This window comes from Aspergillus pseudodeflectus (assembly GCF_044049435.1).
Source record: "Aspergillus pseudodeflectus strain CBS 756.74 chromosome Unknown BJX68scaffold_27, whole genome shotgun sequence".
Taxonomy (NCBI): Eukaryota; Fungi; Ascomycota; class Eurotiomycetes; order Eurotiales; family Aspergillaceae; genus Aspergillus; species Aspergillus pseudodeflectus.
In genome coordinates this window covers 297404-319066 of record NW_027263803.1, presented here as the reverse complement: position 1 = coordinate 319066, position 21663 = coordinate 297404, and the positions used below count along the sequence as shown (strand labels likewise).

At 51.3% G+C, this 21663-nt stretch overlaps 9 protein-coding genes across 9 annotated transcripts; 3 read left to right on the top strand and 6 right to left on the bottom strand.

Annotated features, from left to right (window-relative positions):
• Window positions 1-165: 165 nt before the first annotated feature.
• BJX68DRAFT_267924 (FAD-dependent oxidoreductase) lies at window positions 166-1744 on the top strand (the record flags this gene model as incomplete). The annotated part of the gene is made up of 6 exons (XM_071045941.1): window positions 166-460; window positions 536-1020; window positions 1079-1211; window positions 1274-1291; window positions 1340-1608; window positions 1673-1744. 6 exons carry the CDS (start codon window positions 166-168, stop codon window positions 1742-1744), a joined length of 1272 nt encoding a protein of 423 aa, XP_070898049.1.
• A 681-nt stretch (window positions 1745-2425) lies between these two features.
• On the bottom strand, window positions 2426-4035 carry BJX68DRAFT_267923 (putative MFS transporter; the record flags this gene model as incomplete). The annotated part of the gene is made up of 3 exons (XM_071045940.1): window positions 2426-3068; window positions 3128-3500; window positions 3585-4035. 3 exons carry the CDS (start codon window positions 4033-4035, stop codon window positions 2426-2428), a joined length of 1467 nt encoding a protein of 488 aa, XP_070898048.1.
• Window positions 4036-4752: 717 nt separating this feature from the next.
• On the bottom strand, window positions 4753-7191 carry BJX68DRAFT_267922 (uncharacterized protein; the record flags this gene model as incomplete). Its single annotated transcript, XM_071045939.1, has 3 exons — window positions 4753-6589; window positions 6636-7089; window positions 7161-7191. The coding sequence occupies 3 exons, from the start codon at window positions 7189-7191 to the stop codon at window positions 4753-4755; spliced, it is 2322 nt and encodes a 773-aa protein (XP_070898047.1).
• A 202-nt stretch (window positions 7192-7393) lies between these two features.
• Window positions 7394-8775, bottom strand: BJX68DRAFT_239245 (uncharacterized protein). The gene has a single exon (XM_071040494.1). It carries the CDS (start codon window positions 8530-8532, stop codon window positions 8041-8043), a length of 492 nt encoding a protein of 163 aa, XP_070898046.1. The 5' UTR covers window positions 8533-8775; the 3' UTR covers window positions 7394-8040.
• A 689-nt stretch (window positions 8776-9464) lies between these two features.
• On the bottom strand, window positions 9465-10244 carry BJX68DRAFT_107297 (uncharacterized protein). Its single transcript, XM_071035852.1, has 2 exons — window positions 10228-10244; window positions 9465-10100 (listed from the first exon to the last, which is right to left on the bottom strand). The coding sequence occupies exon 2, from the start codon at window positions 10083-10085 to the stop codon at window positions 9753-9755; it is 333 nt and encodes a 110-aa protein (XP_070898045.1). The 5' UTR covers window positions 10086-10100; window positions 10228-10244; the 3' UTR covers window positions 9465-9752.
• Window positions 10245-11582: 1338 nt separating this feature from the next.
• On the bottom strand, window positions 11583-13225 carry BJX68DRAFT_107243 (basic helix-loop-helix domain-containing protein). The gene is made up of 3 exons (XM_071035851.1): window positions 13213-13225; window positions 12406-13132; window positions 11583-12347 (listed from the first exon to the last, which is right to left on the bottom strand). Exons 2-3 carry the CDS (start codon window positions 12991-12993, stop codon window positions 11772-11774), a joined length of 1164 nt encoding a protein of 387 aa, XP_070898044.1. The 5' UTR covers window positions 12994-13132; window positions 13213-13225; the 3' UTR covers window positions 11583-11771.
• A 1538-nt stretch (window positions 13226-14763) lies between these two features.
• BJX68DRAFT_267918 (putative nucleoside hydrolase) lies at window positions 14764-16290 on the bottom strand (the record flags this gene model as incomplete). Its single annotated transcript, XM_071045938.1, has 6 exons — window positions 14764-15387; window positions 15437-15733; window positions 15788-15822; window positions 15871-16040; window positions 16094-16197; window positions 16252-16290. The coding sequence occupies 6 exons, from the start codon at window positions 16288-16290 to the stop codon at window positions 14764-14766; spliced, it is 1269 nt and encodes a 422-aa protein (XP_070898043.1).
• Window positions 16291-17379: 1089 nt separating this feature from the next.
• Window positions 17380-19249, top strand: BJX68DRAFT_107205 (uncharacterized protein). The gene is made up of 2 exons (XM_071035850.1): window positions 17380-17670; window positions 17733-19249. The coding sequence occupies exon 2, from the start codon at window positions 17737-17739 to the stop codon at window positions 18922-18924; it is 1188 nt and encodes a 395-aa protein (XP_070898042.1). The 5' UTR covers window positions 17380-17670; window positions 17733-17736; the 3' UTR covers window positions 18925-19249.
• A 642-nt stretch (window positions 19250-19891) lies between these two features.
• On the top strand, window positions 19892-21580 carry BJX68DRAFT_107140 (protein ERV29). Its single transcript, XM_071035848.1, has 5 exons — window positions 19892-20315; window positions 20444-20556; window positions 20694-21187; window positions 21253-21317; window positions 21366-21580. The coding sequence occupies exons 1-5, from the start codon at window positions 20149-20151 to the stop codon at window positions 21436-21438; spliced, it is 912 nt and encodes a 303-aa protein (XP_070898041.1). The 5' UTR covers window positions 19892-20148; the 3' UTR covers window positions 21439-21580.
• Window positions 21581-21663: the final 83 nt, after the last annotated feature.

Genomic DNA, 21663 nt, shown 5'->3' with positions numbered 1-21663 from the left:
AGACCGAAGATGTTACTCGAGAGGGAAAAGGATATATAATCTGCCAGCCCTTGTCGAACCGACCCCTCACTAGTGAAACCACCATAAAGCAAGCTTTCCTCGCAGCACCTCTCAAATCTTGAACTAGGCTCAGGAAGAAGGACGCCCAGGAACAGGAACAGAAATATGACCGAAAAGCGCCTCCGCGTCGCCATCATCGGCGCCGGCCCAGCAGGCCTCAGCGCCGCCATCGAATTCCAGAGATTGCCCTTCGTGGACCTGCGCATCTACGAACAGGCCACCGTCCTCCGAGAGATCGGAAGCGGACTTAGCCTCCAGCGAAACACTTGGCGCATGCTAGAATCTCTGGGCGCACTGCAGCATATCAAGCCCGAGGAGATGTTCCGCGCTGCTAATGGGCATTCGGTGCAACATCGCAATGGGCGCACGGGAGAGCTCAGTGTGTCGCATGCACAGGGAGGTATGTTAGCGCTTTCAACTGCGATTTGAAACTGATCTACCTAAAGAAGAGAGACGCTTTTACTAACAGAACTAGACACACCCTCTCATCACCTCCATGCGCGTGTCTTTCGCTCCGTCCTCCAGAAAGCACTCCTGCAGACCCTCGACCAGGAGAAGACCACTATCCAGCTCTCTTCTCGCCTACAACACATAACACAATACACTCCAACAGGTCCTCTAACCCTGCACTTCTCAAACGGCCACACCGACGAAGTCGACCTTGTCATCGGCGCTGATGGTGTCCGCTCGGTCGTCCGCCAATTCACTTTCCCAGAGCACAAGATCGCATACACGGGTCGGACAGCGTACCGCGGCCTTATCCCTACGGAGAAGATCCTTGCGATTCCCGGGTTTCCGGACGCAGTCACTTTTTGGCATGGGCCGAGGGACTGGGTTTACACGTGCAATCTGAGACATGGGGTTTATGAGCTTACATGTAATGCAGATGTCCCGAATGACGGGGGAAGGGTTAGTTGGGGCGAGGAGGCGAGCTTGGAGGAATTTAGGAGGCCGTGGAGGGTGAGATAAGATGAGATGAGATGGAGTCGCCAGAAGGCTAACCGGTATATTTCTACAGGACTTTGGACCACTCGTCCAGCAGATCATCGGTCTCGCAACAGATGTGCAGCGCTTCGCGCTATTCGCGGGTCCGCGGCTGGAATCTGTTGTCTCTAGAGACTCAGTTGCTTTGATTGGAGACGCTTCTCATCGTAAGCTTCCTCTATATTACATCTATTCCTCTCTATAATGATAAATACGCTGATCTCTAAAGCTCTCTCCGGCGCATTCGGTACGTGCCTCAACTCATTCGATTACACTGCAAGCTAATTCCCTGCAGGCAATGGCGCCGGCTTTGCCCTCGAAGACAGCTACGTCCTCGCCCGAGCCGTAGAATGGGCTTACGAGCGAGGTCATACTCTCAGCCATGGCCTGGATCTATACGACCGAGTTCGTTCTCCACATTATCAGGCTATGTACGCTATACTTGATGCCTTTAAGAAGTCTGATGCCGAGCTGGGACGATCGAACCTGAGCTTCGATGAGGGCACCGCGCATACCATTCGCGGGAAGTGGGGGAGGGAGTATGGGTGGTTGTATGATTATGATGTATGTGCTCCGTATCTTTCTATTGTTTTCTTCTTGGCGAAGATGGTACTTACTGAGGAATCAGGTACAAGGCGTTTGGCAAAAGGCGGCTAGAGAGGAGGACGTTCGTCTTCAGCAGGAGGTAGCACGCCTCTGATCTATATCAATAGAGATAGAGATAGGAAGGGTAGATCCAGCCGGCGAGTCAGGCGGTCCCCATCATAGAGCCGCCCGAGAAAGCCGATAAACCCAAGTGCCCGGGATGGCGCTATAATAAAATTTCAACCTTTACCTCGTTATATCACGTCAATTTGGAGCAGATTTTGCAATTGGAGCTTAATCCACTGTGGGGTTTGGGATACTAAGTGGGTGCTAAAGTGAGATATCTCGCAAGAAGATACACATGCTTGTTGGTCCAAGGAAATATGCCACAATAAGTACTGCTATTCAAAGAATAGAGTTGCACCCCTGATATCTTAGCACTCTTATACTATCATACTACCAGCCTTGTATACACAATAAGCAGGCACAGCGTATTCATCGTAGCCTGGACGGTGTTCTACCACCCAGGCATGTTCAGTGCCCTAAATGTATGTATTGCCCCACACCATTTCTGGGTTGGGGGTTGTTGTTGGATGTTTGTTACGGAGGATAGGGGGTTTTTTGGCGACGGCGGTTTGGAGGTTATAATGGAGAGGTGCAGGTTCGGGTTCAGGTGCAGGGAAGAGAGGAGGGGAAGGGTGTGTGCGGGTTTGGGTCGTGTTGATACATATACAAGCTGCTTCTTAACATCCTTCGTGAGATGTGATAATAGCAGCTCCACTCATATAGCTATATATCAATAAGTAAACCGAAAACTCGGGTGATCATCCCCAAGATTCTCCCTCTCCTCCTGCGGCAACTCATACCACTCATCCCTCTCCCCGCGCTCCCTCGCTTTATTCTCCCTGACCAAATACATCAGAAAGGCGAAGCACGCCAGCCCACAAATCCACGTCATCCCCAGACTAACCCCAAACCCAGTCCTATACCCCGGCGCCTCGTCATCAAAGAAGACATTACTCGCAACGAGCCCACCACAATTTCCAAACCCAATCTGCATAGCCGACGCAATCGACTGCTTATAGTGGCCTGCCATATTATTGCTCAGCCAGCCCATGAGGATCGGCTGCGTCAGGTATCCGCCACCTGTTATGGCGAAGACGGCGAAGTAGCGGGCGCCGACCGGGATGGAGGATTGGTTGAGAAGAAGGATGTAGCCCATTGTTGCAATTAGGCAGCCGGTTAGCGTGAATGCGTAGCGGTGCTTGAGGCGGTCGCTGAGGTACGCTGTTGAGAGGGTGATGACCATTGCCACAGCGTAGATAGGGATGCTCATGACCTGGGCGCGGATCGAGGTCCAGCCAAGTTGTTCGAGGATTGTAGGGGTAAAGAAGGAGACTGCGTAGCCGGTGTTGACGATGCCGAAGTACATGATCGGTCTGTAATAGATCATCAGCGAGGAGCTAGACAAAAAAAAGGGAGGAGCAGGTAGACTCACCCAAGATATATCTTCGGATCCGAAAACGTCCTCTTCATCGAAGCCTTATCCAACCGATTCATCTGCGCCTCACCCTGATCCTCAGCAAGTCTGCTCAGCAGCACAGCGCGCTCCTCATCCGTCAAGAACGTAGCAGACTCGGGCCAATCGACGATGATGAACTTCGCAGTTATCGCCACGAGCACCGTCACAATCCCTTCGAGGATGAAGATCCAGCGCCACGCCCTGTACCCGGCGATACCCTCCATATTGGCGATTGCGTATGCGAGGAAGCCGCTTACGGCACCGGCAAAGATGCTCGCGCTGAAGAAGAAGTTGAGGCGCCATTGGAGTTCGTGGCGGCGGTAGTACATGTTGATGAGGTAGACGCTGCCTATAGCCATAGTTTAGTCTGGATTCCACTACGGCAACATCACGATGAGATGGAATGAAAACCGATAAAGAAAAGGAAGTATACCAGGCATAAACCCTGCCTCCAACGCCCCGATAAGCACCCTACAAGCAACCAGCCCCGTAAAACTGCCCGTAACTCCCTGGCAGACCGTGACTATACCCCAAGCAGCCATAATACCACTTAGCCACGTCGAGGGCCGAATCTTCTTCAAAAGCATGTTACTCGGCACCTCGAAGAGAATGTATGGGATGAAGAACACAAAGAGCGCAATGTTGTACTGGTGGCCTTGCATATTAAGTTCTTCTTCTAGACCTAGGAGCCGTGCATTGCCGATGTTTATCCGGTCCAGGAAAGCAAAGAGGAAGAGGACAGTTAGGATAGGGACGACGTGGAGGTCGCATTTTCGGAGGACTTTGGCGTCGAGCGAGTCATCGTGGGGAACGTTGATCTCGCCGTGTTTGAGGTCTGGGTCGGTGAGGGTTTCGTGATGGGAGGTGCTTTGCTTTTCGGTCATGTTGTAGACTGTATCAACAAGATACAAAGTCTTAAGCTGCAGGTTCATACCATGGATAGTGAAATAGCTCTATTTGGGCGTAGTTTTATACATCCACCCTTCACTTCCGATCTGGGATACGCCAAAGAGGAGAGAAACATCATTCCGCTGTCGTAGCCGAATTCCGCACTGAGACTATAGGGTATATCTGCCAAGTTTCGGGCAAGCATGCACACGGTTCAAATCGAGGGAAAGAGGAGATTTTGGAGTTGCGCGAGCTTTGATAGGTTCGAATCAACCAGCCTCAGCAGGGTGCGGCGCCTCTTTCCCGTAAGGCAAAGAGATACGAAGCTTGACATCACTGGTTGATGAGCGTTAGTGCGGAGTCAATGCCATGTCCTTGCCGTGTTGACTATGTCGATTCGCAGTATGTAATGGTGCAAGGGAATCCGAAGACTAGACAAGTTAGGGATATACATTCCAGTGACTTTTACCTTCATTCGTTGGATCTGTACCAGCTTAAGTATCTTATCTAGCCTAGCCAATGCCATCGTATGATGCTCGGAAATAAGAGGTTGGGGAAACGGAACGTGAAAAGGTGGGAACAGAGTATACCCCGGATTTCGCCCCCGCACACCAGCGCGGAGGAATTCCACTGTGGGTCTCGCTGCCAAGTTGTGCGCATTTACTTTCCGATCCGCCGCTCCCAAGACTTATCCATAGGTTGTGGTCTTGTGTCTAAGGCCTAGTGTATGATGTATGGGTCTCGATCCCGGTTTGGCGCCCAGAGCTACCCGGTCGTGTCACTGTGCAGCTCCAGCTCCGGATCGCCACGCGGTCGAGAATGAAGTCGTATCTGTGCTCTTCGCCAGAGGCAGCAGAATAGAAGGCTTGAACCCTGTAGTCGCCTAGCACTGTCACCTCTGAAGATGTTTCAAACTGAACTTCACTCAGAAGACCCGAAGCTGAGTTCGGGGATGCTTGATCCACAGACCAGATCCGAACCTGTGAGTTTTTTACCAACTCAGAAGTGTCCTCAGATAGTCGGTAAACGAGCCTGGTTTCAGTTCCATTCTCGGTCTCCGCACAAAGATACTCCCGTTCATATCCCAGATGAGACGGGTAACGAGGGTGGAACGTAGCGATCCCAGATTTTTCGAGTCCTTCCCTTTTTCTTGTAAATCTCCACTGGCCGTGTAATGCTCTGAAAATCGCTGCTGCAGTGCACATGCGCGCTCGCTCAGAGCCCGCAGTTAGAGTGTATCTCAAGGCCTCTATCGTTGTGTCCACCTGCTCCTGTGCCAGATGATCGTTTTCAAGATGATATCGAACTGGCACAACAGGTCCCAGAGGTTGCGTATCCGCTGGTAAGTCTTTCGAGATAGGCTGACGAGGTCTTCCTAGCTGGCGAGCTAGGGATTCCATCAAGCCCACATAGTCCCCCAAAGGAAATTGGCCACGGGTACTGGCGGGGAATAAGTTCCTGAAATTGCGGACCATTTCCCGTTCCTTGGCTCTTTCGACTTGATCTTCTGCTGGTGTTGGTACTTCTTCCAAGCCTTTCTGACTCCATCGCTGGGCTAATATCTGCGATTGTAACTCTGCAGGGCCCCAGAATGCGCCTCTGTAGAAGCCCACGAAGCCCAAATCTGGAATCTCAGAATGCGAGCTACTAAACCCATCTAGGATAAGCGGGAGGAATTGGTCTTTCTCGGAGTGCTCAAGCACCCGCAGCACGTCGTCATCGAGGAAAGAAAGGGACTCGGAAGGGCTGAAGCCTGTAGCCATTACCACCGCAGCAACGCCAGTAAGTGGCTTGGAGCCACCAGGTGACTCAATATCGATAGTATAGGCTGCCGGAGAGCCAGTCATCGAGCGAACGCGGCCTGTCTCGAGTTTGATGGCTTTAGAACGAACGAACTCGGCGTAGTAATCTGCTATCGCTACCCAGGGGGGCCGTGTGCTCTCGTTCCCGTCAGTATCAGTGATGTTAACACCGCCAATCCTGCTATAGTCGTTCCCAAGCATGCCCTTGAAAGACTTGTATATCAACGAGACCTGCTCTGCCGACTTGGGCCCGTACGCGAGATTAACCGTGCCAGGCGGACGACGAGACAGGTCGTACAAGAATAGATCAAGCGGCAGAAGCGGCATCGTGCCTTTCTTCAAAGGATCATCCGAGTACTGATGCGGGAGGTAAGTAGGCAAGACCCAAAACGGGCTGGTGCTGAGGTGCCACACTTCGTATCCAGATCCACCTTGCTTGGTTGAGTCGGGTCTAAAGCTCAAAGACGACAGATGCAGAGCAATCGATGTTGCAGCTTCTACCCCAGACATACTTCCTCCAACGACGACCACTTTCCCTTGCTTAACTGGTGACGTCTCTAGTAAGCGTGAGATATCATTTGCACTCTGTAGTTCTGAGCTGTGGACTATGCTCGCCACACCATCGAGCCCAGGTATATCCGGCGTGTGCGGTGTCCCAAAATGCCCTGAAGCAACGACAAGAAAGTCGAAGCTTTCAGTTTTGATCTCAGGCTCGCTAGAGGCCCCCGCAGAGGAACATCCCTTCTCCCTGCAACTCGATTAGCTTCGCCTCCCAAACGCGTTTCTATACTTACCTAACATCAATCCACTGCACTTCCCATCGCGCACCCAGCCCCGCTTCCTTCCTCTTCCTCGCAGACTTGACAACTCTTCTCCCCAACCTAACCACTCCCTCAGGGACATACCTCCCCGCATACTCCTCCAGGTACTTTCTCACCTGCCACGCCCGCGGAAACATCGGCACATCCGGCCCCAATACCGACTCCCATGCGAGATCGGAAAATGCAACCGAAAAGCGACTGATATTCGTCCGCATGTTGGGGTCCACATAGCCGCGGGTTTGTCGGTCATGATGACTGCGACTGCGACCATGACTGTGGCCATTCGCCCTATCCCTGTCTGATGGGTAATCAACGGCCCAGAGGCCGCCAAGGCGGTGTTTCTTCTCAAATATTGTCGGTTGGAATGTTCCCTTGGGAAAGTTGTGGAGGAGAGTTTTTGCGGTTGCGAGGCCGGAAGGGCCGGCGCCTAGGTTTGTTAGTAGGTAAATTTCTCTATATGGTGTAGGGAGGAGAATGAGATAGATATATAGTACGTACCGATGATGGCAACCTTCTTGGGGAGGCTCATGTGTGACTATCCCGTGGGATTTTCCACTCTATGATATCGTTGGCTGGCGTGAAATTGGTGGCCACAAAATAGATTATAACACCAGGCTAATAGGTCTTCCACATCCTAGATATTTCAGTAAGGCCTCACTAGGTGAGAGCTTCGATGGTGGTTCCAACTTCGAAGTGGTCCACTTCAGGCTCAACCGTGAAGGTTGCGACTTCCCTGCCCCGCAATCTTAGTGGGGTGCAAAGTACATAACAATAGAAGGCGAAAATTGCAGTCTTCCTCAAAGGGTGAAAAGCCTCGTATAAACTTCATGTTCAATGCATCTCCTCCCAACAAGTAAGTATCATCAGGATCATTGGTCAGGCTTTCGGCGTTCCCAGTGAGTATGTTATTGACGGCGAGAAAGAACTCGAGGTACATGAACCGGCATAGTAAGTGGTGCGCATATAATAATATAGTCCAATGAGTATCACGAAGCAACCAAAAATATATCTAAACTATCCCGACCCATCTAGAAATGGGTGTGGCTTCCTTTCGAATCGATCTCCGCCGGTGCCCTTGATTCCAGAATATGAGGGTCCATCCCGTTTGAGAATGTCGCCTCTCCGAGAAGATACTCCCTAGAGTGTGACACCTAGTTCTGAGTATTCAAGTGGTATGGAATCCGAGGGTAGTCATCCCGGAAGATTTGAGCGTGAGATACATGCTCGGTCTCAGAGCTCTCCCAAATGACCTCGAAGATAGGAAGCTGTAGAACTGCGTAAGGACGCAGCCTTTTCGCCTGTCTCATTCGCCCCTAAAGACCAATGTCCTGGCATGACACCGTCGCATCAATAGCCATCAAAAGAATGCGCAGGCCAATCAATCACCAAAATGGCTTGACACATGGTGTGCAACAGCAGCTTCATCGCCTTCAAAATCGCCACAAACCGGACAAGTCACAGCCTCCGAAGAACAAGCTGCTTGCTCTTCCTCGTTACCACCCGAGGACTGCTGGCTGTTTGCATGCTTCCCACCCTTCCCTCGTCGCCGAGGCTTCGTGATGTACGCGTCCAGGCCAATCGTCTGGGAGGGAGGTTCCACCGCAGACGCGGCGACACGTGAAGTAGGAAGCGTAGGAGCAGTCGTCGTTTGGGAAGAAGCCCCATTCCCTGCTCCTCCAGCCACCATCGACTGGACTCTGCCAACACGACCATCAGTGAGCCGGACTTTGATCCCACGAGGGTGGTTGCCACGCGTTAGAAGCGTGGCTACGGTCCCTGAGACTGTTCGGCCTGTTGTTTGGTCGGCCTTCAAGATGATGTTGACGAGTTTACCGGGTATCACATCTCTGATAGTCGGTACTCGCGACATCTTGGTTTAAAAAGAGGCCGTGTTTGATTTCGATGTCGAGTGTTTGGACGCGCTTGGGAACAGGGCACCAGCGGGGTAACTGGCTTGCATTAATATATGCTTTCGGGCATAATAAGAGGATTGTGGCAGGGCTCGAGTCAAGGGTTCAGGATTGTCAAGCGTTGATGCTACTAGGAAGATGACAGGACGCAATGCGGATGCAAATGAGGATTTCTTGTGGACGCTACCCACGTGACCTCTTGAAGCCATCTACTGGCCTATACTAACCATGCGTACTCCGTAGTTGCAGACAGTCTCTAGTGGCTCGCTTGTGGTAGACAACTTGGAATACCGACTTTATTTGTTCATTGGCCAAAGGCTGCGGATAACCATAAGCATGTGCTGTTAGTTATTACTGGAGATTTGCCAAAAATGCGCTCGAAAAATCGCTCGAGAATGTAGATGAAAGCAGTGAATTAACCATAGTAACTTTCATTAAGAATGTATAGTTGCAAAGGTTCACCAGCTGCGAAACGTGTCTAAAAAGCAATCTAGGCACCAAACACCATGCGATGGGGAGACAAAAAAGCAAATGGGTATCAACGTGCGCCTTGCGATCGAATATCCAACCAATCCAAAAGATAAATAGAAGAAAAGGAAAACACTAGAAAAGGAAATTAAAGCGACCGTGATAACCATCAATCGCAACAACAGAGATTCCGGCAAAAGATAAAGATTTGGAGCAAAAACAACAGAAAGCTGACCAGAACTGCGGATATGCTCAGTGCTGAACCCTTAGCGAGAGCCATACTGGGGATGCGTTAGTTGATGGTCGATGTGTTCTGTTATCAGCAAATGACCCGAGCGATCGATGGATGACAAAGCAGCGCGAGGCTCAGATTCTGTGACGATATGATGATAATTCATGGTGTTTCGGACTTTCGGTGTCGTGTGCTTGTTGCCTGCGGGCGTCGGACTTGCATGCTTGGCGACTGCGCCAACACAGTGACACCAGCGCCAAGAAAGGATTCGCAAGCCGATGATGCATCGACATACTCTATAGTTACGGAGTAAGCGTTGTAAACTTTCACATATGCGCCAAGACTGTCAGGAGGATCGGCAGAAGTGCTGGCAAGCCGCGATCGGACTCAGCTCGTGCTGCGGAATTTTGAGTTATAGAGATCGATGTGTGCGGTCGAAAGAGCGAAATGGTGGGGGACAGGGGTATTGACGCGATGTCATCAAGAGAGCCGATCGAGCCAAGCCGTCACTTGAATCTCGGTGCTATGTTGATTTGGATGACAGGCATCGGTGAACTCTTGATGCGTGATAAAAGTATCGATATTCCGCTCGGTCAGGGGTATCTTATATCGGTTCTTCTGTCGCAGAAGTTCTCGTTCGGCGCGCGCAGAGGGGGAAAGCTTGGACAGTGTATTGCGAATCCGTCGAATACCTCCAGGGACGTGTATATGGGAGATCCGAGGTGGGCCAAACGGGGTGTCGACCTTCCAGGGGCCATCGGAGATGATGGAGCGGGTGCTTTTCTTGCGCTGGTGGGAGCGAAACCGAGCCATGGTGGAGTCTAAGTACTCAAGGTTGTCAAGATCATGTATGATAGAACAGTTTTGTCATGATGGAGAAAGAATAGAACCAGAGGGGAAGAGATGGGCGTGGGGGAGAACGAGAGTAAATTAATACTGGAGGGACACGGCAAACCTCGTCGGGGAGGGGATTCACCCGGGCGTGCGGGGCCTCTAACTTTGGTGGTCAAGTCCAAGTCCGGGCCTGGCACTGCAGTCTGGGCGACGCAATGTGCCGAGAATAGCTTCAGAAAAGAGGGAAATGGAGGTTGCACTACCATCTTGGCATCGCAAGTACGGAGTACATACCAGAGGAGTATTGGTCTGGCTCAGCCCCCTCCAGGCTCTCAAGATCTGTAAGTTGTTCTCGTGCTGCGCTGCGACACTGCTGGTGTTTGCAAAAGGAAAGAGGGATCCTCGAGTCATGGACCCTGGAATTTAGTATTTACTGGGCCTCCGCTCCTCCAAAATACCTCACAAAGCGTGACCCACAAACTGACATCATTGACACTTTGCTTTGACTTGGTAACATTGTCACGCCTCTGTGTCTCGGATATCGGAATTTGATCTTTTGCCTTACACGGCACCAACACCCGAACTTAACTGAGGTTTGATTATTCCCAGCTGGTTCAGACTATGAATTGGCATTTGACAAGAAAACACATCAGTGGATCTTGTCCTCTTGGCAGTAGATCAAGTCGTAAAGGGGAAAGAGTGAGTCTGTGACATGTACGGAGTACCTTGAATTGTCCTCAAAGCCAACTCCGCCGTTACACAAAGTCAATAGACCGCGTTCAGCGCGCAATTAATCCTTCGTCCAACCACGCTGCGTTTTGGCCTTTCCGGCTTTTCCTCTGCATCCTTAGCCTTGGGAGGTTCTACGAGGTTCCAGGTGCACCACCACCCGAGCCCTTGGCGACGGCCGCTGTACATCTGTTTGGGCGGGCGAGGAAGGATGATCGCCGTGCGTTGGAATCGCGGGACACTTGGGCTTACCATTCTTATGGACCGGTGTCCTACTCCACATTCGAACACAACATGTAGGATTCTTATGAACTTACCGTTCTGGCGGTCTGGAATTCGAGAAATATCGTCGCACTACACTGGCATCCAGAAAAGAGTGTTCACTTCAAAAAGGGAGCATAGACTTGACCCTAAATGATCACTACGTCAATTATGGCCTGAAGATGTTCTGAGGTGCGGGGTACATACTCTCTGGATCCCGAGCCTCACATGAAGCTATCCAAATGAAGATATCCCGAGAAAACCTTGATTGAGACGTAGCCTACCCAGGTACGTGTCGTTGAACGCCCTGGACATTGGCTAGCAACATTTATAGTCATTAGCTACCACTGAGGTGTACCAAGTTCTCCGTATAGTAAGCACAATATAGGCCCGCAGCAAGTTGACCCCCGCCATAGTCAAGGTCTCATATACTGTCCTGACAAGGGCTCTGCTGCCCGTCTTCCCCGATATTTCGGGCGACTTAACAAGCAACCTACTAGTGAAGGCTTGAAGGGAGTGCATGTTACCATGTATTCAAAGACAGACCAGAATCAAACGCCATTTCATTATCATATACTAGCCGAGTCAAACAAGTGAGAACCCCGCCTCCACCAGAAACGCCGTCACACCTTGTGAGTTGTCATCGACAACATCTATCATAAGTATATTATATATCTAAGAGATTAACAAGTCCATCACACTCATCCTCTTGCGCTGCGGCTCAAGGGGCATATATGCCTCGTCGTCGCGAGAAAGGGAAGAGGTCGTGGAGCTGTCACGGCCGGAGTCAATTGACCCCCGAGGATCCCTGTTCAGCATGAGCAGAGCGGCAGAAGCTTCGTGGTCCACATCCGCCGAAGAGCCGTTGGAGAACCGAGGTTGAATTGCAGGTGAGGTTGTAGAAGAAGGTAATGCCCATGAGCTACGTGCAGAATCCATCGAGCGCTCATGGGGGCGGACGGGGCCTAGTGCAGGACTGGGCAGTATGGATGGAGGAATCTCTGACAGCGCGCTGGTTGATGGGAACCTGCTCCTCGGGGAGTACATCGGGGAGGTGCTGGCAGCAAAACCATCAGGATGTACTTCGGGCGACACTGACGTAGAGTACGTGTGGCCCAGTTCCCCAATGAACTCTGGAGATGTTGGTGAGAGAGGAGCGGAAGGGAGAGTAGGTGGAACCGGCTTTTTGCCACCAGGCACTTTCAGGTCTTGGATGCATTTCTCGAGGTAATTGACGTAGTCAATGCTGGCCTACATGGTACCATTGTTAGCCGGCTTCTAGTTCAAGATGGGACAAGAAAAGACGAACCTGCAGAATGGCAAGTTTATGCATCTCTTGCCCTTGACAGGCTGGAATCATATTCTTGAGTGTTGCAAACTCCTCATTCATCTTAGACCGCCGCCGCCGTTCGATCAAGCTGTGAGCAGTCTTCCTAGCAATCTTTCGACCGGCTGCGCTGGTGGCACTCGGTTGCTTCTTCTTCGAGCCTCCCTGTGCAGTGCCATTTGCGGCTGCCTTTGTGTTCCCTTTTGTGGCGGGCTTGGCTGATGCAGCAATAGGCTTCGGCGATGTCTGGGTCTTTGGCTTCATTTGAATGATCTTGCGGGTGCGGGTAGGAGGTGGAGGGAGGTCTAGATCGTCCAGCGGTCTCTTGAGACCAGCCTGAGTGGATGAACTCGCATTGCGGCTCGGTTCCAGCCTTGGTGATGTGGGAGACGCAGGAAAGAAGACTGAATTGCCCGACTCTGATGGCCTTCGACTGGCAGCATCCATTTTGGACGGACTTAGGGCAGCAGGAGGGAGAGCAAAGCAATCTGAACCATCGACGGCTGTCTGGTCTTTGATTATGAACTCTCCAGACATGGAGGGTGTAGGAGGAAACCGGGAGCGTGACATGATTTGGATGAAGGCTGCAATGGCTTTGGATGCTACAGGAGGTATACCCGACACCTCCTTGAATGCGAGCAGTATAGTCGGGGTGACTTCTGGCAAAGTGGGACAGGACTGCCAGGTGGATGTCGGGGGTCGTACAGTCCTAATTCCAGGGCCAGCCAGGTCAGAGAGGAGTGAGAAGAGGTATATAAGGACAAAAAGGAAAAAGACCAGGTGAGGCACCGGCAAGGCAGAAGGAGACGCTTCTATACTCCCGACGACGAAAACAACATGGTGGCGAAGTCGTGAGAAAACGGCGCGGTAGCCATGGTACGAAGATGAGAATAAAAGAAGATCGCAGGCATTGAGAGCAGAAATTGGAGCGATCGACGAAGGAGGGAGGAGGTAGATGGTGGGTTTCAGGAAGCCTTTTGCAAGTGAAATGGTGAGTTGGTGTCGCGTGCTTGGGAGAGCCCACGCGGTTCCAGGGCCCGGCCTGATTGGCCCGCACCACAATCCCCAAGGAAGCACCAAGGAAGCACGAGACCGCTTGCCCATAGCCAACTCGTCGATGCAATCGGCGCTCGTGCTTCGGTTCACTCTTCTTACGGGCTCTCCTGTGCATTCAGGTCCCTTGCTTGGGAGCATTGAACCTTTGCTCGGCTGCGGGGTGTGTTATCGCTCCGGTCGAGGGCATGGAAGAAAACGGAGGGATCAGAGCATGCTGCCCCGGATCAGGCACTGATTGGTATTCCATCATTATCTCCTTCACATGGTGTTTCAACAGTGCCAAAGCTCGCGGACTAATGGATTGATCAGTGCGGAAGCTGTGACTTGACACGCAGCTGGCCTTTTGTCGCATGCCCTTTCTGGACTGAATCCAGGAGCACGCATCTTGAAGCTCCACATACTATTGGACCCCGGCTCATCTACGGGGATTAATTACAGAGACCTTGCCGGAGTCCTTAAGTTATCATCAGTTTGAGTCTGTATTACTCACTGAATTCGGGGATCCTTCGCGTCTCGTGTGAGTCTTTCCCTTGTTGGGATGTGTTCACCACCGAGCCAATGTGCCCGCCAGCCATCGTAATATTGCTTTTTTGAGCCCACACCTCCTTCAGGACCGTCCATGATATGCTTAAATTCTAGATAAAGCAGTGAAAATCAAGCACTGGGATACTTATACATGCGGTGACGGCTATCTAAACACTTCTACTGTTTGTCGAGCTACAAACCGGCATACGGGAGCTATACTCACCAAACCCTACGAAAATGAGTGATGAAATTGTCTAATTCCTTGAAGTGGGAAACCATGTGGTAGGACACGCTTGTTTGGTATAGCTCTTGCTATGACAAGGTTAGTGACGAGTACCCGCCCACTCTGAGGTTACTAGGGCTGTCGTTCTGTACGAATATTCAGGCCCTTGCTCGGGCTCTCCCTCAATTGCTTGCTCATTTTGATTGTTACTAGGTGCTTCATTGCGCATGTAGCTTTCCTCACGCGTCTTCCAGGCCACACATGGCGACTCTCGTAGGTGTTTCAATCACTGTTGGGGTTCTGTTCCACCAAAGGAGGTGAGCCCCTGGTATCGGACTATTGACTTGGCATCTCAAATCGACACACGCATTCTATTCAGGCCGCCACATATATAATCATAATCATCTGCATGATTGGGAAGAATCTAGAGGCTCTCTATTCCTAAGCAGAACATGACGTCTATATGACCAATTTACAGATGGGTTCCAAGATACAGCGCATACTCCTTGCTTCACTAAACCTAAGTATCCAATCACTCATGTGAACAGTCGCTCGATGAGAATTTCTCCGAAGTTGCTTTCTGCAGGGGACTTGTCCATCCTCCAGATCCGGTTCCCGGCTCTCCGGCTCAACCAGAGACCGTGGTCGCTTGAGCTTTCCTCGTCCCCATCGACCGGGTGTCGGTCCCTTCGGTCGACAATACACGCACCCCGAGTCCACTGGCCGGTAGTCTCTACCCGGATATCCTCAGGGGACTTCGCTGATGGTTTCCATCCCTCGTCGTCAGCCGTCAGGGCGTACCAGACACAGACAGGATCGTGAAGACTGAGCTCCGCACTGTCTCCTCGCTGGTTTGCGTGGAGCCTCTCGAGGGTAGCGAAAGTATGCGCCATGAAGGCTGAAACCCACTCAGCCAGCGGTGAGCCAGTTTCAAGCAGAGGAGTGATTGCTTTGCGGAACTGACCCCGGTTCAAGCCATGCTTGAGGGTGATATCCAGGGGAAACAGGCGGAGAGTGAGCTGTCGGCTGAGGTTGGGCGGGAAATCCGGGAGAGACTTGCTTGGAGGCAAAGTGCTCTTGGGAGAAGGAGAGGTAAGGGCATAGACACGAGCCGCAGCAAATGCATCGGCGTATGCGTTGAACTCGGCTACTGGAGTCACCTAGGTTCTTGTCAGCGGACCCAAAGTGAACAGGCCAACCGAGACTTACATTTCCGGGTTCATTCACAGCTCCGCCCATCACCACAACTTCTTTGGCTCGGAGGAACGTCTCCGCATCGGCGGCAGACGCCAAGGCCAGATTGGTAAGGGGTCCGACAGCGACGATGGTCACTGTATCTGGATCATTCTCGCGCAGTACGCGGAGGATTTCCTCATGCGCAACGCGCTTTGAAGGAATAAAAGATTGATGCGCATTAGGCTCTGCGGAGACGGGCTTGAGCTCCACGGGCTCGTGAGTTGGATCAAAGAGATGTTCCCATGCGTCCTGGGGAGTCAGGTGAGGATGCTACCATGATCGTCAGCGAGTTTCGCAGTCGTTCGGCCTTTAGATCACACTTACACTATCATGAATGCCACCTAGGCCATCCACTCCATCTTCAAGTGGTTAGCACGAATGAGACCTGAAAGCCCGCCGTAACTCACGAAAGTAGTCTGCCAACATCTTCTGGTCCTCTAGAGGATCCTGTGCGCCCAGAGCAACAATTGGAGCACGAGCGCGCAATGCATCGAAGCCTTCCGGTCGTCCTTGCTCGCGACGCCATTTCATCTCCTTCTCAAGAATATGGAACATGGAGACGACATTCCTCAAGCAGCTATTCATACACGGTTAACAGAGAAACAGTGTTTCTGGAGTCCATTACCTCACCTTTTTACCTCCACGTTGCCGAACGTCAAGGAGACTAGAAGGACTTCGACATCGGCCGACTTCTCTGAGAAAGCCAGTAAAAGAGCGAGGATATCATCAATTCCCTTCAGGTTCTTAGCAAGCATTCAAGTGAAATTGCTGAAACAGATGGGGCATACAGGATCGGTATCAATAATAATCTTCTTCTTAGGCGCCATATTCAAGTCTGATACTTCGTTCACTCGCAAATTGCTTTTCAAAAGACAGGTGTTGACAAAAGGTGAGAGGTTCGGAACTCGCCGAAGATAGAGGGGAGAAGGTGGGATGTCTTGGCAATCCATGATACTATGAGTTCAATCGATTCCACCTAATCGTCTCCCTTGAATTAATAAAATGGTATATTGTGTACAGTATAAGATGTCAGATTCCTGTATAACCTCGCTGGACCCATCCCATTGTCATGGTTGTGCTGGGCCATGGTCGAAAAAGAAGCCAATTGGGGTTCATCCTTTGCGATCGACGGACTCTTCATCCAAGTCGTTCAGACTACACCGGGGCACTGGATAGATAGAAGTTGAGTTAATTAGAATCTTCCAAGGTTCTCCCAGGATATCTGGTTTCTGGATTGAGAGTGACAGGGGTGGAAATGCCGCAACCCTGTGAAAGTCTGGAAGATCCTTCCCCGCAATCCCTGTCATTCAATGATTCCAGAAAACTGTTGGACAGGACTTTCTGAACCTGACCTGCATGATTGGAATCAAATTACTAGCTGTATGGTAGCCTGGATAATTACTTTAATGTGTGGAGCTCTGAAAACTCCAAGGCGATTGGCGAGGAGCTGGAATTAAATGGCCAGGGCTGTTTCTGTCTGGAGAGTTTGGCAGTCGCTCGCCCAGGACGCACCGTGTCCTCTTCCTCAACTGCCCCCTCTCCTTTTCTCCTCTCGCTTGTCTCGAGAATAAGAAAAGGCAATCCCCCGGTCTTCCTTCTTTTCTCTTCCCATTGCTGCTAGCATCCATACCGTCACCTCTGGTTTTCGCCTCCTCCACAAATCGCAGCTCCACCTCCCGACTGTGTTAGCTCTCCCGATGCTCTTTCGGTGACGCGCCAGTCAACTTTTGCCGCAACGTGTTGCCTAGATTCTTGCCTTGACCACACCCTCTCACCCACTAGCGATTTGCTCAATCCTTCTCAGAATTGGCTTGACGGTCGAAGAGGACATTTCTCGAGCTCGTCAGGTCGTTCTTGGGACCATTCTCTCTGAATCGCTGTCGTGACCGAGCTCCGAGCGGCAATCTGGCCTTTCAGCGCGATTAGCCCCTTTGTCCTTCAACCACTTCTCCTTTCTCTCTCGACATTCGGCAATCCGATGACTAAAGAGTGATTGAGAGCTCCTCGCGAGAGATCGCCTTCATTCGTCCTACCTTAACGCCTCCGCTCGACTTGCTGCACTTCCGTCCCTAGGTCTCGCAACTCCCCTGCTCGCAGGTCGTACCATCCCGGCCGCAAACCTAAATTTCTCGGATTTAACTTACTTCCATCGCTCGAACATCGAGTCACAGTTTGTTACATTGGACCAAGTCCAAGTTTATATACCCGTATGCATTGCTTTCATCTCAGTCCCTGTGGAACTTCCGCAGCTAATAATCACCGATGTTAGATCAATGACGATGAATCCATATATTAGCTGGGCTATTGTGCTCGTGGTCGCTGGTAGTCTAGGATGGTACTACAGCGATACAAACGCCAAAACGAAGAGTCCTGCAAAGCCCCTTCTGGAAAAGACAGAAGCCGCGCCTGTTGCCAAGAAACAAAAACGAAAGGCGAAGAAATCTCCTGAGCCCTCCGCCGCTCCGAGCGAAAAGCCCGCCTTTGAGTCCAAGGCGCCAGAGAGTGATATTCCGGATGAGGAAATTGACCAGAAGGAGCTGGCGAAGCGGTTCGCCGCTGTGAAGAACGGCACTTCTTCCTCCCAATTTGCCAGCGGTGAAAGCAAGAGCCAGAAGAAGAGGAGCAAGGCCGCTGCTCCCCGACAGCTTGAACCCACCAACGGCGAGCGCTCCGCCTCTCGTGTCTCCACTACTACGTCTTCGACTACCGGCGCTGATGCTGACGATGACCTCTCTCCGGCTGCCTCCCCTCAGGTCAATGCCACGGTTCCTGCGGCCGGTTATGTCTCCGACATGCTCGAGGCCCCTGCCCCTGGAGCATCTGTCCTTCGTGTGACTGGCTCCGTCGACTCTGATTCGCAGAAGAAGAAGGCCAAGCCTCAGAACTTCAAGCAAGTGGAGACCAAGAAGCAACGTCAACAGCGAGTAAAGAACGAGGCTCGCAAGCAGCAGGTCCAGGAAGCTGAAGAGCAGCGACGCAAGCTACTTGAGAAGCAGCTCCACACCGCTCGCGAAGCTGAGCGTCGTGAGGCTGCCAAGTCGACATCGGCTCCTCAGACTAATGCCTGGCAGACAAAGAACACCCGTGAGGCTGTTAACGGCACTGCGCCAGTCTCTCAGAGCCCCAAGGTTGAACTGCTAGACACTTTCGAACCTGTTGCGCCCTCCGCCAAGTCTCCTGCTACTTCCCAGGAGTACCAAGCACTTCCCTCAGAGGAGGAGCAGATGCGCATTCTTGGCGCCTCTAACGGGCAGGATGCTTGGACCACCGTTGGTACCAAGAAACCCAAGAAGAAGGGCGGAAGGACGGACGAAAGCGAGGCCAGCGCCTCTGAGAGCCAGCCGATCCCATCTGCACCTACACCTGTCGAGCCCAAGGTCAAAGTGACACCCACCTATCTCCCCGACATTCTTCGATCCAACACGAAAGGACATCCTCTTGATTCCGACTGGGCCGCATGAACGAAATTAACCTACTTCCTTGAGACGAAATATATATCCCATCTAGGGATGGATCCCTCTACCTTTGGAGTATTCTCACCATGGGCCGTACTTCTTACTTTTGGTTTGGCGTTCGGGGTGCATCATTATACCAAAAAGTTGCCGCGTGTCTGGCGACATGGTTTGCTTCAGCAAAGGAGACGATATTCGGATATCGATTAGCACCGCAAACATTCAACCCCAAAAAAAGCAGAAAAGTACCGGAACAAAGAACGAAAAAAAAGAGAGATTCAAATCAAAATCATGTCTTCTTTCCACCTTGTTTTGCCCAAGCTCATCTTGTCGTCCTTCCTCCCTCTTCACACATGTTCTTATCCAGATTGATGTTTTTTTTCGGGCATTATCATGCGCTTTCGGATTCTTATAAGTTTCTGGTTAAGCTGATTGAAGCGGAACAAGGGAGGCTTTTCTTCTACTTTTGTGTATTTTACATTTTGTACTGTTAGTTCAGACATTGCATTGCAGCTTGGGGAGGTGTATGATCTCAGAGTCCAGAATAGTACATGTGTTGTTTACCTTGTTCCCTTTTTTTGATTGTTTTGACAACCCTTGCTTGATCCGCCGGGGCTGATTGATTGGCCTCGGGAACGAAGATCACGGGGTACCACTACCTACCTTGCTGAAGAAAGTGGGGTTGATTCGATATCGCTGCGTGTGTCTGCGGCGTGCGCAACGGAGTCTAGAATGTACTGAAGACTATCTTTCTGGATATGATAATACTCTGGGATCAATTTCACATGGCAATTTCACTGAGAATCTAGTGCAATTCGCCCGATGCAGGATCGGCGATCGAATAACAATGGCGTCACTTGTGGAATTCAAGCTGCAGGGCTTGGCAGCCACATCCCAAACAGGTCTAGCGCCTTGTTTCGGTCATCGTGGCCTGAAAGTCGAAAGTCACGGGCCTCGGAGGCGGAGTTGTTGGACAGACAACTATTCAACTTTCCTCTATTGAGCCCTCAATCATTTCCTCTCTTTCTCCCTTCCTTCTTTTGCTTTCCTTCTCCTCGTCCCTTCACTTTAAGCTTCTGGGACGCAACCTGTGCCTACCATTCTCGTCGGATTCCTGTCAATTGCCTTGTCCTAAGCTCCTTGTTTGTTCCCCATTGCGCCTCCGACTCCCCCTCCCTTACGACCGATCTCTGTCAACCTCGAACGCCCGCGTACAACTCAACTCTTGCTGCCATGGCGCAAATCCGTGGCACCGCAGGCTATAACCTCGGCCATCAAAACCCTTTCGGCGGTCCCGGAAGTGCCGCTGCGTCGAATGATCCAAGCCCCTTGGATACTATTCGCGAACACACGAGCAAGATTGAGGATTGGCTAGACACCATCTCGGATCCTATCAAGCCGTAAGTGACTGCTTTTGGACCTCTTCTGAGGTATTCAGATCGTCTGGAGAGCTTCCGTGGGAATTGGGGGCCGTACTGTGACGCAAGCCAGTTTGAAACTTCGCTGACGACGTGTCTTTTCCCCTCAGGTACTTGCCCGCAGTCGGTCGTTTCTTGATTGTGGTCACTTTCTTCGAGGACAGCTTACGTATTCTTACACAATGGAGCGATCAGCTTCTCTACTTGCGCGACTACCGAAAGAGTAAGCCATACAATCACATCCCTTGAGATATCCCACTTTACGGCCGAGGCATGGCATCTCCCGCTCTACGCATATGCCGCAGACCCGCAAACCCAGAAAAAAGCAATGACTCTAACATGTACCTTTCTTCTCAACAGTTCCTTGGGGCATCACGCATACTTTCCTCATCGTCAACGTCATAGTCATGACAGTCTGCTCCTTCCTAGTCATCGCCCGTAAACACGCCGAATATGCTGTCGCTGGTCTTTTGAGTGTTGTTCTCATTCAAGGTCTCGGATACGGTCTCATCTTCGATCTCAACTTCTTCCTCCGCAACTTGAGCGTTGTCGGCGGTCTGCTCATGGTTCTGTCCGACTCTTGGGTGCGCAAGAAGTTTGTCCCTGCCGGTCTGCCCCAGCTGGACGAGAAGGATCGCAAGATGTACGTCCAGTTCGCTGGCCGTGTCTTGCTCATCTTCCTCTTCATTGGATTCATCTTCTCTGGCCAATGGAGCTTGTGGAGGGTCGTCGTGAGCCTGTTTGGATTCGTTGCCTGCGTCATGGTCATTGTTGGTTTCAAGGCCAAATTCAGCGCGATTATGCTTGTCCTGCTTTTGAGCGTCTTCAATGTCTTGGTCAACAACTTCTGGACGGTACGTGCATTGCCAGTGGCGCATCTATATTCTTCTCGTATTCAAGGCTGACAATCTACCACTAGCTCCACCCTCACCACCCCCACAAGGATTTCGCCAAGTACGACTTCTTCCAGATTCTGTCCATCGTGTAAGTCGCAGCAAGCCCTAATCTCATACATACACTAATGAAAAACAGTGGAGGTCTGCTCCTCTTGGTAAACATGGGCCCCGGCCAACTGAGCATGGACGAGAAGAAGAAAGTCTACTAGAGCACACACTCACGGAAGCAACAAGCGCCCGCCAGCGAATCCCTCCTATAAACCGGCAGAGCCGTCTCATTCCTCGTACGCCCTGTCCACGTTTCCTCCACGTTATATGAAAGGCAGCGACAACCGCAAAAGGCAAAGCCTGGCTAACCCGAAACGTCTCTCAACCCTATCTTTATGTTTATTTTATTTTTGCTCTCAGGTTCATTTTGGAAAGTCGATTCTGTA